At 37.6% G+C, this 14,132-nt stretch overlaps 1 protein-coding gene across 21 annotated transcripts in view; it reads left to right on the plus strand.

Moving 5' to 3' along the window:
• LRRC49 (leucine rich repeat containing 49) overlaps nucleotides 1-14,132 on the plus strand; it is a 138,620-nt gene that overhangs the window by 80,839 nt on the left and 43,649 nt on the right. For all 21 annotated transcript variants that reach the window (XM_035259074.3, XM_078333514.1, XM_009005161.5 and 18 more), the window contains one exon: nucleotides 12,886-12,969. In XM_035259074.3, the coding sequence (XP_035114965.1) occupies nucleotides 12,886-12,969 (84 nt within the window). The remainder of the gene's footprint in view (nucleotides 1-12,885; nucleotides 12,970-14,132) is intronic.

Genomic DNA, 14,132 nt, shown 5'->3' on the forward strand with positions numbered 1-14,132 from the left:
CTGCCTCAAATTGCTTTTTACTTAAAGGAATCCTGATGATATCAGGATCATAACCTAACGGTTGTATCATCTGCGGCCTGAATACTATGACTTTACTGATTAACTGGATATAGGGAGACAGTGTTTTAGTGCAGGTATGTGAGCAAAAAAACCATCCTAGAAAGCACAGTCCCAGGGTTATTTGTCCTATTAACCCTGTAGGGGAGTGTTTGATGGGAAAAAATAAACAACTGAACCAAATAGCGTGGATCTATGCGATCTAGGTGCCTCTGAGAGATGGCTTGTTCTAGTTCCTTGATTTTCCTTTTTGCTGCAGGGGTTAAATATCTGAGAGAATCTAGAGCTCTATTGCTCTTTAAGTTAGAAAGCAAGTTTTGCAACTTGTAAGTAGTTATGTCCAAGATGGGGCAAAGCCAGTTTATATCTCCCAGTACTTTTTGATAAACATTTAAGGTATGTAAGTTGCTAGGATTTAATTTAACCTTTTGAGGTCTCACTGACCAGGAAGTTAGTTTGTACCCAAGATATTTCCAAGGAGAGGACATTTGTAGTTTTTCAGGTGCTATGATTCAACCTCTTCACTTTGTAATCTTTACAACAGAGGCAAACAGACTTAAAAGTACTGGTTCTATTGGGGCTACCAGTAATATATCATCCATAAAATGAATAATCTTGCAATTAGAAAATTATTTTCTATTGGGGAGCAAAGGCTGATCTACATGATACTGACACATGGAAAGACTGTTCAGCATTCCCTGAGGAAGCACTTTCCAATGAAATCGGCAAGTTGACCTTTCATTATTAATAGCTGGTAATGTAAACGCAAATTTTTCTGTGTCCTGTTCTGCAGGAGGAATAGTATAAAAGCAGCCTTTTAAGTCAGTAACAATTATAGGCCAAACGTGAGGAATTGCTGTGGGGGAAGGGAGGCCCTGTTGAAGGGGTCCTATAGGCTGTAGCACGTAAGTCATTAATAGCACGTAAGTCATGCAAAAGTCTCCATTTACCAGACTTTTTGGGAATGACAAAAATGGGCAAATTCCAAGGGCTGTTAGATGGTTTTATATGGCTGGCTTTTAATTACTCAATGAATTCAACTAATTCATGGGCTTTTTGTAATTTCTGTCCCTTCAGAGGCTATTGTTCTACCTAAAGAGGATTTTAAGAGAGCTACATTAGAAGTAGGGGAGGAATAACAGTGGTCTTTATTAGAATTCAAATTTAACTCAAATTTTGGCAGAGAATTATAATTTGGGATGTCACTTGTACACAAGGAACACATGAAATCTTACTTTGGGCCACCGGTGGAGCTGTTTCAAGGTTTTGAGGACAGTGGCGTGGGTCCTGGGTGGCGGCCGCACTGTGCCTGCTTGCGCGCCACTTTTTGTCTGCACCATTCCCTCCTCCTGACGCTGGGCGGATGCTGCCAGCCCAGGTGGTGGGAGCTTTCCCACTGCCAAAGCTTGCCCTCCATCCACTGCCCATTTGGCTGTGCACTTCAGCGTCTAATGCCTTTCTTATCCCTATAAACATACACCTGATTTCCTTGTTGATATTGCACCACTGGGCAGGCTAAGAGCTCCCCTTCTAATGGCGCTTGCTTAAGACAGGGTCCCATAGCTGTAGCATATCCCTTGTTTTTTTTTTTTTTTCTTATTTTTTGGAGGAAGGGGCTCAGGCAAAACCTCGGTTTCCTCTTTGTTATTTTGTTCTGGTGATAGCAGGGCTGAGGGACTCAGGGGTGGTAAAGTAGGTAACAGTTCTTTCTCCTTCCTCTTTTTAGGCTCTTCTGTATATAATGGGACCAGAACTGCCCTCACTAAAGCCCATAGCATTAGACATGATCCTGGGACCTGTTGCCCTTTGCACTTGATGTTGTTTAAGATTTCTTCCCACTTGTTCCCAGAGCTCTACGTCTAGTGTATCTTTTCTGGGAACCATGGATTAAGTGATACAACAATTTGCTTTAGGTCGCTTGATTGAGCCTGTGAAACTGAGGCTCCACTGGCTTGGCAGCTGTTTCAATACTTTTATATACTCCCTTGGTTGTGCTGCTAACTATTGTCCCATGATGAAACCCTAGCCTGAGCAGTACCCTCAAACTTGGAGATCCTGAGCAGGCACCAGTGACCCCATACTTAATGACTTATCAACGTACTGACTTACTGACTGCGCAGTCTTCACCTTCATTTTTAAGGGTTCCGTCACGATTCATTGCAGCTATTCCTCAGAGGGGGCACCAACTGCCATTTCCATTACAGCTGTTCCTCACACCTGACACCAATTGTCGTTTCCATTACAGCTGTTCCTCACACAGGGCACCAACTGCTGGGATCTGGCCAAAAGACCCAGGCTTGCACGACAGTTGAATACGGTACACTGACACAGCTATTTTGCCTGTCAGTCCGACTAAGGGTCCTGGCCAGTCGCCCGTACCAAGAAGGGTCCAGTAAAGAGTTAGCAACCTCAGCCCCAATCAGCCAGTGAAGTTTGCATTTATTTATTACAGATTAAATGACAAAGGTCTTGAGTAAACACCACTAGAGGGTAATTGACATTGCAGACCTCCAGAGCAGGGAGTAGAGAGCAATCATGCACCCGTAGACAATCAAAGGTTGGTCTTAAGACCACATGAGTAAGCAAGCTATTTAGATTAACTCCTCTACATTCCTATGTATCTACACCCTAAGGTTTTAAGAGAATTCACTTGCCTTCAGCCAAACCTTTTGCTGAAGCTATGCAAACCCCACCCCCCCACAGCTCCGACCTTCCAAGGTTTGTGACTATTTCCTATAACTATCTGTATAATTTTTTCTCTAAAATTTTTCCCACCACCCTGACTGAACTCCCATAGTTTACCATTTCAACATTAATGCACACTATATTTCTTTCTATCACACATCTTTGAAAAGCTGAATTTTCAGTAGTTGTTGTAAATAAAAAAAAAAAAAATACCTTGCCAAAATCAGTATGGAGCAGGAAATGAGGGTGGCAGTGCCCAATCTGATACTCTGTTTCAGAAGTTGTATAATGCCCTTCTGGTTCTACACATTCCATTGGTAAGTAGTTGTGGTTATTTAAGAATGATATAAAATATTTTTTCTTTCTATTTACATTTGTAATTTTAAATTGCTACTAAATTGCTAAACCATGAATACTTACTAAATTGTTTGGACCCAACCACTTAGTAAAGAGAGTTGTCACATATTTCTTTTTGCCTAGAGGCACTATGAAATAAATCCCTGGGACTCCTAGGTATTTTGAACTTTTTCTTCGTTTTTGTCATTGGTTCTGTTTATATGATGGATTACATTTATTGATTTGTATATGTTGAACCAGCCTTGCATCCTAGGGATGAAGCCAGCTTGATTGTGGTGGATAAACTTTTTAATGCACTGCTGAATTCGGTTTGCCAGTATTTTATTGAGGATTTTTGCATCAATGTTCATCAGGGATATTGGCCTGAAATTTTCTTTTTTGTTGTGTCTCTGCCAGGTTTTAGTATCAGGATGATGCTGGCCTCATAAAATGAGTTAGGGAGGAGTCGTTCCTCTTTTTCTTTTGTTTGGAATAGTTTCAGAAGGAATGGTACCAGCTCCTCTTTGTACCTTTGGTAGAATTTGGCTGTGACTCCATCTGGTCTTGGGCTTTTTTTTGGTTGGTAGGTTATTAATTATTTCCTCAATTTCAGACCTTTTTATTGGTCTATTCAGGGATTAGACTTCTTCCTGGTTTAGTCTTGGGAGGATGTATGTGTCCAGGAATGTATCCATTTCTTCTAGATTTTCTAGTTTATTTGCTTAGAGGTATTTATAGTATTCTCTGATGGTACTTTGTGTTTCTGTGGGATCAGTGGTGAACTCCTCTTTATCTTTTTTTATTTTGTCTGTTTAATTCTTCTCTCTTTTCTTTATTAGTCTGGCTGGTGGTCTATATATTTTGTTAATCTTTTCAAAAAACCAACTCCTGGATTCATTGATTTTTTGAAGGGTTTTTCCTGCCTCTATCTCCTTCAGTTCTGCTCTAATCTTAGTTATTTCTTGTCTTTTGCTAGCTTTTGAATTTGTTTGCTCTTGCTTCTCTAGTTCTTTTAATTGTGATGTTAGGGTGTCAATATTAGATCACCCTGCTTTCTCCTGTGGGCATCTAGTGCTATAGATTTCCTTGTAAACACTGCTTTAGCTGTGTCCCAGAGATTCTGGTATGTTATGTCTTTGTTCTCATTGGTTTCAAAGAACTTCTTTATTTCTGCCTTAAATTTGTATTTACTAAGTAGTGTTTCAGGAGCAGGTTGTTCAGTTTCCATGTGGTTGTGTGGTTTTGAGTGAGTTTCTAAATCCTGAATTCTAATTTGATTGCGCTGTGGTCTGAGAGACTGTTTGTTAGGATTTCTGTTCTTTGGCATTTACTGAGGAATGTTTTACTTCCAATTATGTGGTCAGTTTTAGAATAAGTGTGATGTGGTGTGGAGAAGAATGTATATTCTGTGGATTTGGGGTGGGGAAAGTTCTGTAGATGTCTATTAGGTCCACTTGGTCCGGAAATGAGTTCAAGTCCTGAATATTCTTGTTAATTTTCTGTCTTGTTGATCTGTCTAATATTGACAATTGGGTGTTAAAGTCTCCCACTGTTACTGAGTGGGAATCTAAGTCTCTTTGTAGGTCTCTAAGAACTTGCTTTATGATTCTGAGTACTCCTGTCTTGGGTGCATTTATATTCAGGATAGTTAGCTCTTGTTGTTGCATTGATCCTTTTACCATTATGTAATGCTCTTCTTTGCCTTTTTTTATCTTTATTGGTTTAAAGTCTGTTTTATCAGAGACTAGGATTACAGCCCTTGCTTTTTTTCTTTTCATTTGCTTGGTAAATCTTCCTATATCTCTTTATTTTGAGCCTATATGTGTTTTCACACAAGTGGTGGATCTCCTGAATACAGCACACCAATGTGTCTTGACCCCTTATCCAATTTGCCAATCTGTGCCTTTTAATTTGGGCTTTTAGGCCATTTACATTTAAGGTTAATATTGTTATGTATGAATTAGATCCTTTCATTATGATGCTAGCTGGTTATTTTGCCCATTAGTTGATGCAGTTTCTGCATATCGTCGACGGTCTTTACATTTCGGTATGTTTTGTAGTGGCTGGTACTGGCTTTTCCTTTCCATATTTAGTGCTTCCTTCAGGAGCTCTTGTAAGGCAGGCCTGGTGGTGACAAAATCCCTCAGCATTTGCTTGTCTGTAAAGAGTTTTATTTCTCCTTCGCTTATGAAGCTTAGTTTGGCTGGATATGAAATTCTGGATTGAAAATTCTTTTCTTTAAGAATGTTCAATATTGGGCCCCACTCTCTTCTGGCTTGTAGTGTTTCTGCAGAGAGATCCAATGTTAGTCTGATGGGCTTACCTTTGTAGGTAACTTGACCTTTCTCTCTGGCTGCCCTTAACATTTTTTTCTTCATTTCAACGTTGGTGAAACTGACAATTATGTGTCTTGAGGTTGCTCTTCTTGAGGAGTATCTTTGTGGTGTTCTCTGTATATCCTGTCTTGCTAGGTTGGGGAAGTTCTCCTGGATAATATCCTGAAGTGTGTTTTCCAACTTGGTTCCATTCTCTCCATCACTTTCAGGTACACCAATCAAATGTAGGTTTAGTCTTTTCACATAGTCCCCAATTTCTTGGAGGCTTTGTTCATTCCTTTTCACTCTTGTCTCTCTAATCTTGTCTTCATGCTTCATTTCATCTTCAATATCTGATATCTTTTTTCTGCTTGATCGATTTAGCTACTGATACTTGTGTATGCTTCACGAAGTTCTCATGCTGTGTTTTTCAGCTCCATTATGCCGTTTATGGACTTCTCTAAACTTGTTATTCTAGTTAGCAATTTGTATAGCCTTTTTTCAAGGTTCTTAGCTTCCTTGCATTGGGTTAGAACATACTCCTTTAGCTCAGAGGAGTTTTTTATTACTCACCTTATGAAGCCTACTTCTGTCAATTAATCATACTCATTCTCCAGTTTTGTCTCCTTGCTGGCAAGGAGTTGTGATCCTTTGGAGGAGAAGGGACATTCTGGTTTTTGATATTTTCAGCCCTTTTGCCCTGGTTTTTCCTCATCTTTGAGGATTTACCTACCTTTGGTCTTTGCTGTTGGTGACCTTCGGATGGAGGTTTTTCATGGTCATCCTTTTTGTTGATGTTGATGCTATTGCATCAACACGATTTGTTAGTTTTTCTCCTAACAGTCAGGCCTCTCTTCTGCAGGTCTGCTGGAGTTTGCTGGGCATTCACTCCAGACCCTGTTTGCCTGGGTATTACCAACAGAGGCTGTAGAACAGCAAAGATTGCTGCCTGCCCTTTCCTCTGGAAGCTTCATCCCACAGGAGCACCTGCCAGCCAGAGTTTTCCAGTCTGAAGTATGTTGACCCCTGCTGGGAGGTGTCTCCCTATCAGGAGGCACTGGGGTCAGGGACCCTTGTGGAGTTGTTAGTCTGTCTCTTAGCAGAGCTCAAGCACCATGCTGGGAGATCCGCTGCTCTCTTCAGTGCTGGCAGGCAGCAATGTTTAAGTCTGCTGAAGCTGTACCCACAGCTGGCCCTTCACCCAGGTGCTCTGTCTCAGGGACATGGGAGTTTTATCTATAAGCCCCTGACTGGGGCTGCTGCCTTTCTTTCAGAGATGCCTTGCCCAGAGAGGAGGAATCTAGAGAGGCAGTCTGACTCTAGCGGCTTTGCAGCACTATTGTCTTTTTATCTTAAAAGGAAAGAATATAAATTCCATGAATTGTGACAGTCAACTTGATGTTGATTATGAAATACATTGCATTATTAAAAGATGGTTTGTGGCCAGGCGTGTTTGCTTATGCCTGTAATCCCAGCACTTTGGGTGGCCAAGGCAGGTGGATCATGAGGTCAGAAGATGGAGACCATCCTGGCCAACATGGTGAAAACCCATCTCTACTAAAAATACAAAAATTAGCTGAGCGTGGTGGCACGTGTCTGTAATCCGAACTACTTGGGAGGCTGAGGTGGGAGAATAACTTGGACTAGGGAGTTGGAGGTTGTGGTGAGCTGAGATTGTGCCACTGCCCTCCAGCCTAGTGACAGAGCAAGACTAGGTCTCAAAAAAAAAAAAAAAAATGGTTTGCGAGGTCTTAGGGATTGATCACTAGGAGGCAGCATTAGCTCACTAGAAAACAATTCCTGCCAGAAAAAAAATGTTTCCTGCTTTAGAAATTATAAATAGGCCGTCGGAGGAGTGCTATAGACAGTGTTTTGGTATTTAAGCAAAACATTTGACAAAGTCTTTTGTGGCATCATTTTGAGTAAATTGTATGATATGGTTATATAGATTTCTGGTTCAAGTACACTTACAGAACATGAAGTAATGTATTAACACCAGCCTTTAGAGAAATCTGTACTGGCATGCCATGAGGCTTTTTGCCTCCAGCCCACCAGGAGAAAATCTTTGTTATTCTGGTAAAGTATTGAATGACATAAACTAGAGAAATTAGAGTTCTTGATATATTGGTTGATCAAATCAGAATCCAAAAGTACCTCCATAGTCTAGAACAGGGTTTGGCAAACCACAGCCTATGGGATAGATCCATCCAGCAGCCCACTTTTTGTGCAGCTCTCAAGCTAATAGTGGTTTTATATTTGCAAAGCATTGTAAAAAAAGAAAGAAACAAAGAAGGATATGAGATAGAGAATATCTAAAATATTTGCTGTACTATCTGACCCTTTACAGAAAAATTTGGTTTACACCTAGTCTAGAAAAATAAGCAGAATTTAACAAGATAAAAAGATGAATAGAAAATCCTGGACTTTATTCCATAATGACAATCAAACAAAACAATTCTTAGTACAAATACAGTGTTACAGAAGATTAGACTTAGCAGCATGTGTTAAAGTGACTTGGAATTTATAAATTCAAGTTGAATCAATTATGAGATGTGATTATTAAAAGTTAATATGGTTTAAAACAATATTTGTTTATAGAAAAACAGCATTCAGAATATGGAGACAGTCCCATCCCATTTTTTTCTACAATGATCAGATTACACCCGAACTATTGCCAGCCCCTTTTGAGGGGCTAGAACAAAGACCCTTATATAGAAAATTCTGGGAGGTAGAGTTTTTTCTTTTTTATCTCTAAGGCAACATTTTGTGAATGTAGGCAATATTCTCACAATTCTGAAACAGGGCTGGGTGCGGTGGCTCACACCTGTAATCCCAGTACTTTGGGAGGCTGAGGCAGGTGAATTGCTTGAGGTCAGGAGTTTGAGCCCAGGCTGGCCAACTTGGCAAAATCCTGTATCTGCAAAAAAATACAAAAACATTAACTGGATATGGAGGTGCGCACTTGTAGTCCCAGTGACTAGGGGACTGAGGCAGAAGGATTGCTTGAACCCGGGAGGTCAGAGCTGCAGTGAGCCAAGATCTCGCTACTGCACTCAAGCCTGTGGGACAGAATGAAACCCTTTCTCAAAACAAAGCAAAACAATTCAGAAACAGACACAATGTCTAAAGTTTTCACCTCAAGCTCACATTTAATTGGCTTAGTGTGAACTTCTTTACAATTTGCTCTCCAAAAATAAAAGAAGAGCTCATCTCAGGCATAAGAAAGTTTTCTGTTTTGATAGACATTACTAATGTTCACCAATGTGCTCTGGTTCCCCTCCTTTTTGACATATGAGAAGATATTTGGCCAACGAAATGTGAGCAGAAATAGTGTGTATCATTTCCAGGCAGAAGCATTTAAAAGCATGCTTTCTTCCCATGTGATCATCACTGTGGAAGCCTATATCAAGTTGAGGATGCCATCAGATCATGGCACTCAGCACTACTTAGCCACTGCATTGAAGACAGTTGAAGTGTTCTTTGCATGATCAAGAAATAAACTTTTTAAAAATCATAAGCCAGTGAAAGTTTTGAAGTCTCTACAGCAACATAATCTACCCTGTTCTGGCTATTTCCATCCCCAGTGTTTAACAGCTAATATCCCTGGACCAGAAGTCAGGTGACATGGCTTCTATTCTTCACTCTAACACTAGGTATGACCCTGCAAAATAAAACAGTTTTGTCTGTTAAAAGTGATTGTTTGAATAAAAATTATTGACCATCTCTTTTAGGGAAAAAAATCCTGTGATTTTAAAGTCTCTTTTAATATTTTTTGTATTCAAAGAAAGTAATGTTTATAACTAGAGTACATGGTTAAAATATACTTTGCCATTTGATTTTTAAAATTTCATAAATTGCTGCATATGTTAGGACTACTATTATTTACTTTGGATCAAGTCTCCTTCTTGTGTAATATTTGCATTGTTTTAGGCCTTAGTATCTGCTAAGAAAGTATAACCTAGGTTATCAAATACCTATTAAATCACTGTGTGGCTTAATTAACTTGAAGCCATTTCTCTATTGGGTCTTCATGGCCAAATGAAGTGAGGAAAAAAATAGTTTTTTGTCCCAGATCACGCTCCCAGATCCCACTGCCCACTTATTTTATTTATTTATTTTAATATTTTGTTATATAAAGGATGTGGCTTTTGTCCCAGAAATTGGACTTATTATCAAGAAGGTGCCAGAATTTTAGTTTTTCCTTCTTATAAACAGATTTATAACTTATCTTCACAATTAGAGGTTTATTTTTATTTCTAAGTTTACTCTGTAATTATTTGGGCTGAAATATAGCTCTCAGATATATAAATTCCTTTTTAAAACATTCAATATTTGAATTGATTTGGTGTAAATCCAGTTTTCCGAGGTTTAGCTTTCCTTTTAAAGCTCTACTGCCTTTAATAGAAGCTCAGATTCTTTTCAAAAATCTGATGAAATCATCTCGTAACTATGTGTAGTACGTGATCCATACGGTTTCCAGTACTGTTTGAAACTGGCTCTTTGAAAAACCAATCTGTTTCCAGTTCACGTTTTATAGATGAGTCAACAATTGAACATCAATATATTTTGCTCTTTTAAACACTTTATTCTGAAATAGATTGTACTCTGTGGTACCAAATCAGTATTTACTGAATAAAAGAGTTTAATAGGATTATTAAACCAGCTATTTTGTGAGCTACGATTCAAAGTTCTGAATTTTTAACTTAGTTTATTTTTCCTCATTACCTCTATTTAGTTTTTAAAAGTTAAGAAAATTATTTTCCAGCTGGACATTGGTGGCTCGCACCTGTGATTGCAGCACTTTGGGAGGCCAAAGCAGGCAGATCAATTGAGTCTTGGAGTTGGAGACCAGCCTGGCCAACATAGTAAACGCTGTCTGTACTAAAAGTACAAAAATGAACCTGGCGTGGTGGCATATGCCTGTAATCCCAGCTTCTTGAGAGGCTGAGACACAACAATTGCTGGAACCCAGGAGGTGGAGGTTGCAGTGAGCTGAGATTCTCCAGTGAGCTGGAGAATCATGGCACTCCAGCCTGGGCAACAAGCAAGAGGCAAGACTCTGTCTTAAAAAAAAAAAAAGAATAATTATTTTCCATATTGTAAAAGACACTTGAAATTCACCAAAATCACATTAGATTTTTTTTAGTTGTTTTTAAAAGAAGTAAATCATATGGCAGATCACTTCTGAGTTCTAAACTCTTCTTTATCTAAAATCAGTAAAATTAATTTAAATGTAACTTTATTACAAAAAATAAAATGAATTTTGTTTCTAGCAGGCCATGGCTTCTGGTTCTGATCGTGGCTTTGTCTCTAGCTGTGTGTCCTCATATAAGTTAGTAATGTTTTAGAGCATTTGTTTCCTTATTTGTAAAATTAGAGTTGTCTAGTGTATGCTTTCCTAGTTTTCTTTTTTAACTCTGTGTTGGTTTCTGTTTGTGTGTTTTTAAACATCATTATTTAATCTAGGCTTTTACTTGTTTTCCGGAGTGTATATAATGGCCCATCCTCTAGAATACATGTTCATAGTCCCTTTGACCTTTTTAATTCTAATGTAACATATATGTACTGGTCAGCATAGGCTAGATTGTGCGGCAGTAATCTCTTCTCTAACTTCACTACGTTCAAACAACAAAGCTCATTTCAGGCTTCTAATACCTGTCTGCCTATGATGTGTGATTTGGGATCTTTACTCTGTGTTGTCCTCATTCTGGTACTCAGTCTTTCGAAGTACCCACCTGTGGAGTTTTACAGGTGCTGTAGCAAGGTGAGAGAGAATTGTTGTATCACACATTGTCTTTGGAAGTTTTCAACCAGATGTAAATACGTGTCACTTTTGTTTAGATGACTTTGACCAAAGCAAGTCATATGGCCACATCTAACTTCAAGGGGGCTGGAAGTGCTATCTCACAATGTGTCTTGGACACACGAAGACACAAGAATATTTGATGAACAGCTCTTATGACTAGCCATTAGGTTTTTAGTCAAATGTTGAAATCTGGTAGGAGTATAAATTAGAAGTGCATTTATGGAGGGCAGTTTGCAGACATATAAAAAGATAGAAATATGTCTACCGTTTGATATAGAAGTTTCAATTTTAATAAATTATTGAATAGACAAGGTTTATACATTCATAGAGCTTATTGTATGGGGTGGGAGACAAGAGGGGGTAACACCAGAAATAAAATGAGATGGGTTAAGTGCTATGATAGAGAAATATGTAGGGTGATTCTAAAACATATAGAAAACATTCTCATCCTCTGTTTTCCAGTTGACTGATTCTCTCTTCAGCTGTGTATAATCTGCTATTAAATCTCCCTTGTTGGATTTTAAATTTCAATTCCTACAATTTTTTTGTTTCTAAGAGAGTTATTCAAATCTGCTAGGTTACTTGTTATAGTTTCCTATCTCTGAAGATATTTTCAAGCTTGTCTTTTATGAAGAAATTATTTTCTCAATTTATCATATCATTTTGAGTATCTACAAATCTTTTGGTAATGAAAATTAAAAGTGACATGGTTATAATTTATTAAAAATCTGACAGTGTTCGGGGGAAAAATGGTGCAGATTGTGTATATAGATTATAACCTTTAAAAAATTTGCTCATAGTGAATATTATTAGGTAATACACAGAAATTATAGTTTAAGTTAGGTGTTTGGGATTATGACTGATCGTTAAAACATTTTTCTAAACTGTTTATAATGTTATTCCATCGTTTCTACTTTTTCCAGCTTTGTTGAAGTATGATTGACAAAACTGTATAAAATTAAGGTAAACAATGTGGTGATTTGATCTATATTATAAAGCAATTTGCACAATCAAGTTAGTTAATATTTCTATCACTTCACCTAATTATTATTATTATTATTATTTATAGTGAGAACATTTAAGATCTATTCTCTTAGCAGATGCCGAGATCACGATAGAGGATTATTAACTACGATCATCACGCTACCTTTCATAGCTTTTAGAACTTAAGAAATGAGGCTGGGAAACATAACTTAAAAAACAAACCAAGAGTAATTAATTATATTAATGGGAAATAATTTATTCATATAATTGGAGTTTTAAAAGATATTTACCCTTGCTTTTTCATCAAAAAGTTCTGATTTTCTATCACAAATGCAATCAACATGGTTAGATGTATCACTTTTATTCTTATCTTGATGATAGAAAGTTTAAGTCTATGTAGTGCATGGAGTACAAAAGGAAAATTATGCAAACGTACTTCTCCTTTTCTTCTCACTCTTTTTTCTTTCTTATATGAGCTAGGTTCATGTCACCGCCAGAAGCAGAGTTAGGAATGCACAGATTTTTAGCATTAGGGGAAGAAGAAAATAAGAGAAAGATGCTAACTTTTTCTTTGAGAGTATATTTTCTGCTAGCAAATACTATGTCTCTCAAGAAGAAAACCGTACTTACAGTACCAAAGATACTTAGCATTTTTAAAAATGATTAAACTCTTCATAATACTTTTTGAAAAATGTCTTTTAGGAAGAAGAAAGGCGTATGGCATCTGTTTTAGCCAAAAAAGAGGAAGAGAAGAAACGGGAAAGTCATAAACAATCTTTGCTTAAGGTATTTTCTCTGATGTCTGCCTGGATATGTGTGCACACATAGACACACATGCCCAGAAGCTAGTGAGGCAGTCTACTGGAAAAGCGGTTTCTAAGCTTTATAAGTTTCATTCAACAGAATGAAGCTAGTTTTAAAAGGAAGAGATGAAAAATAAATATAATTGAAATTATAACAATTTTATTTCATACCAGTGCATCATCTTGTGTATCCCATGGCCTGTTCAATTCATTTTGGAAAATACTGTAATTGACTGTCATCTTTACATATATATAAATGAACTCTGCTACATGTTTTTTTAATAACTTTTTAAATTTAAAAGTTTCTGATATAGAAGTGGTAAAGATTTTGTGGAACTAGGAATAGAAATTTGTTTTAAACTGGTTTAAAATTATTTAGCAGATATTAATTTCCTTGAATAAAGTTTTATCTTTTAAATATTTTATATTAATATCTCAAAGTATAAGGTAAATAAAGACAGCTTAAAGTGTATAGTTCATAATATGCATCGTGCTACTTTCTAAAGTTAAGGATATCACCTTGATTATCATTACTCATTCATGTTCTATATAGAAGCTTTTCTTTTTAAAATGAAAATGGCACTCAGAATTCAAAAAAATTAGCAGCCAACCAAGGTGGTATGTACCTGAAGTCTTAACTGCTTGGGAGGCTAAGGCAGGAGGATTGCTTGAGCCCAGGAATTTGAGTCCAGCCTCAGGAAAATATAGTGAGACAAAACAAAATGTCACTAAATAGGACTCTTTAGTTATGAGGTTTATTTAGTATTTTTATTTTTAGTCAAAGGAAACCCATGGGGAATCAGGAGTCCCAGGTTCTAGCCCTAGCTCAGATTTGGAATCGTGATGCAACAGACCCTCAGCATTTGGTGAGAATTGCTCATGCAGCTCTACATATTGATCATTAAGAAAATGAGATGGATTGGGTATAGAACAGGAAGAGTGTATAGACACTATCTTCTGCCTTGTTGCTTTTCTATCTTTTTATTTTCCTTGCAACCTGAGAAGTGAAGGGAAGTAAAAGTTATGGCATACACTGTTGTGGTCTTCCCTGGACTATGAAAAAGAGACTCAACTGGCAGAAGTTGGAACTTGGCACCTTCTAAAATATTTGTCACTCTAGCACATACTTGGCCATTTATTGGCATC

The sequence above is a fragment of the Callithrix jacchus genome, chromosome 8 (genome assembly GCF_049354715.1).
Source record: "Callithrix jacchus isolate 240 chromosome 8, calJac240_pri, whole genome shotgun sequence".
In the NCBI taxonomy this organism is placed as follows: Eukaryota; Metazoa; Chordata; class Mammalia; order Primates; family Cebidae; genus Callithrix; species Callithrix jacchus.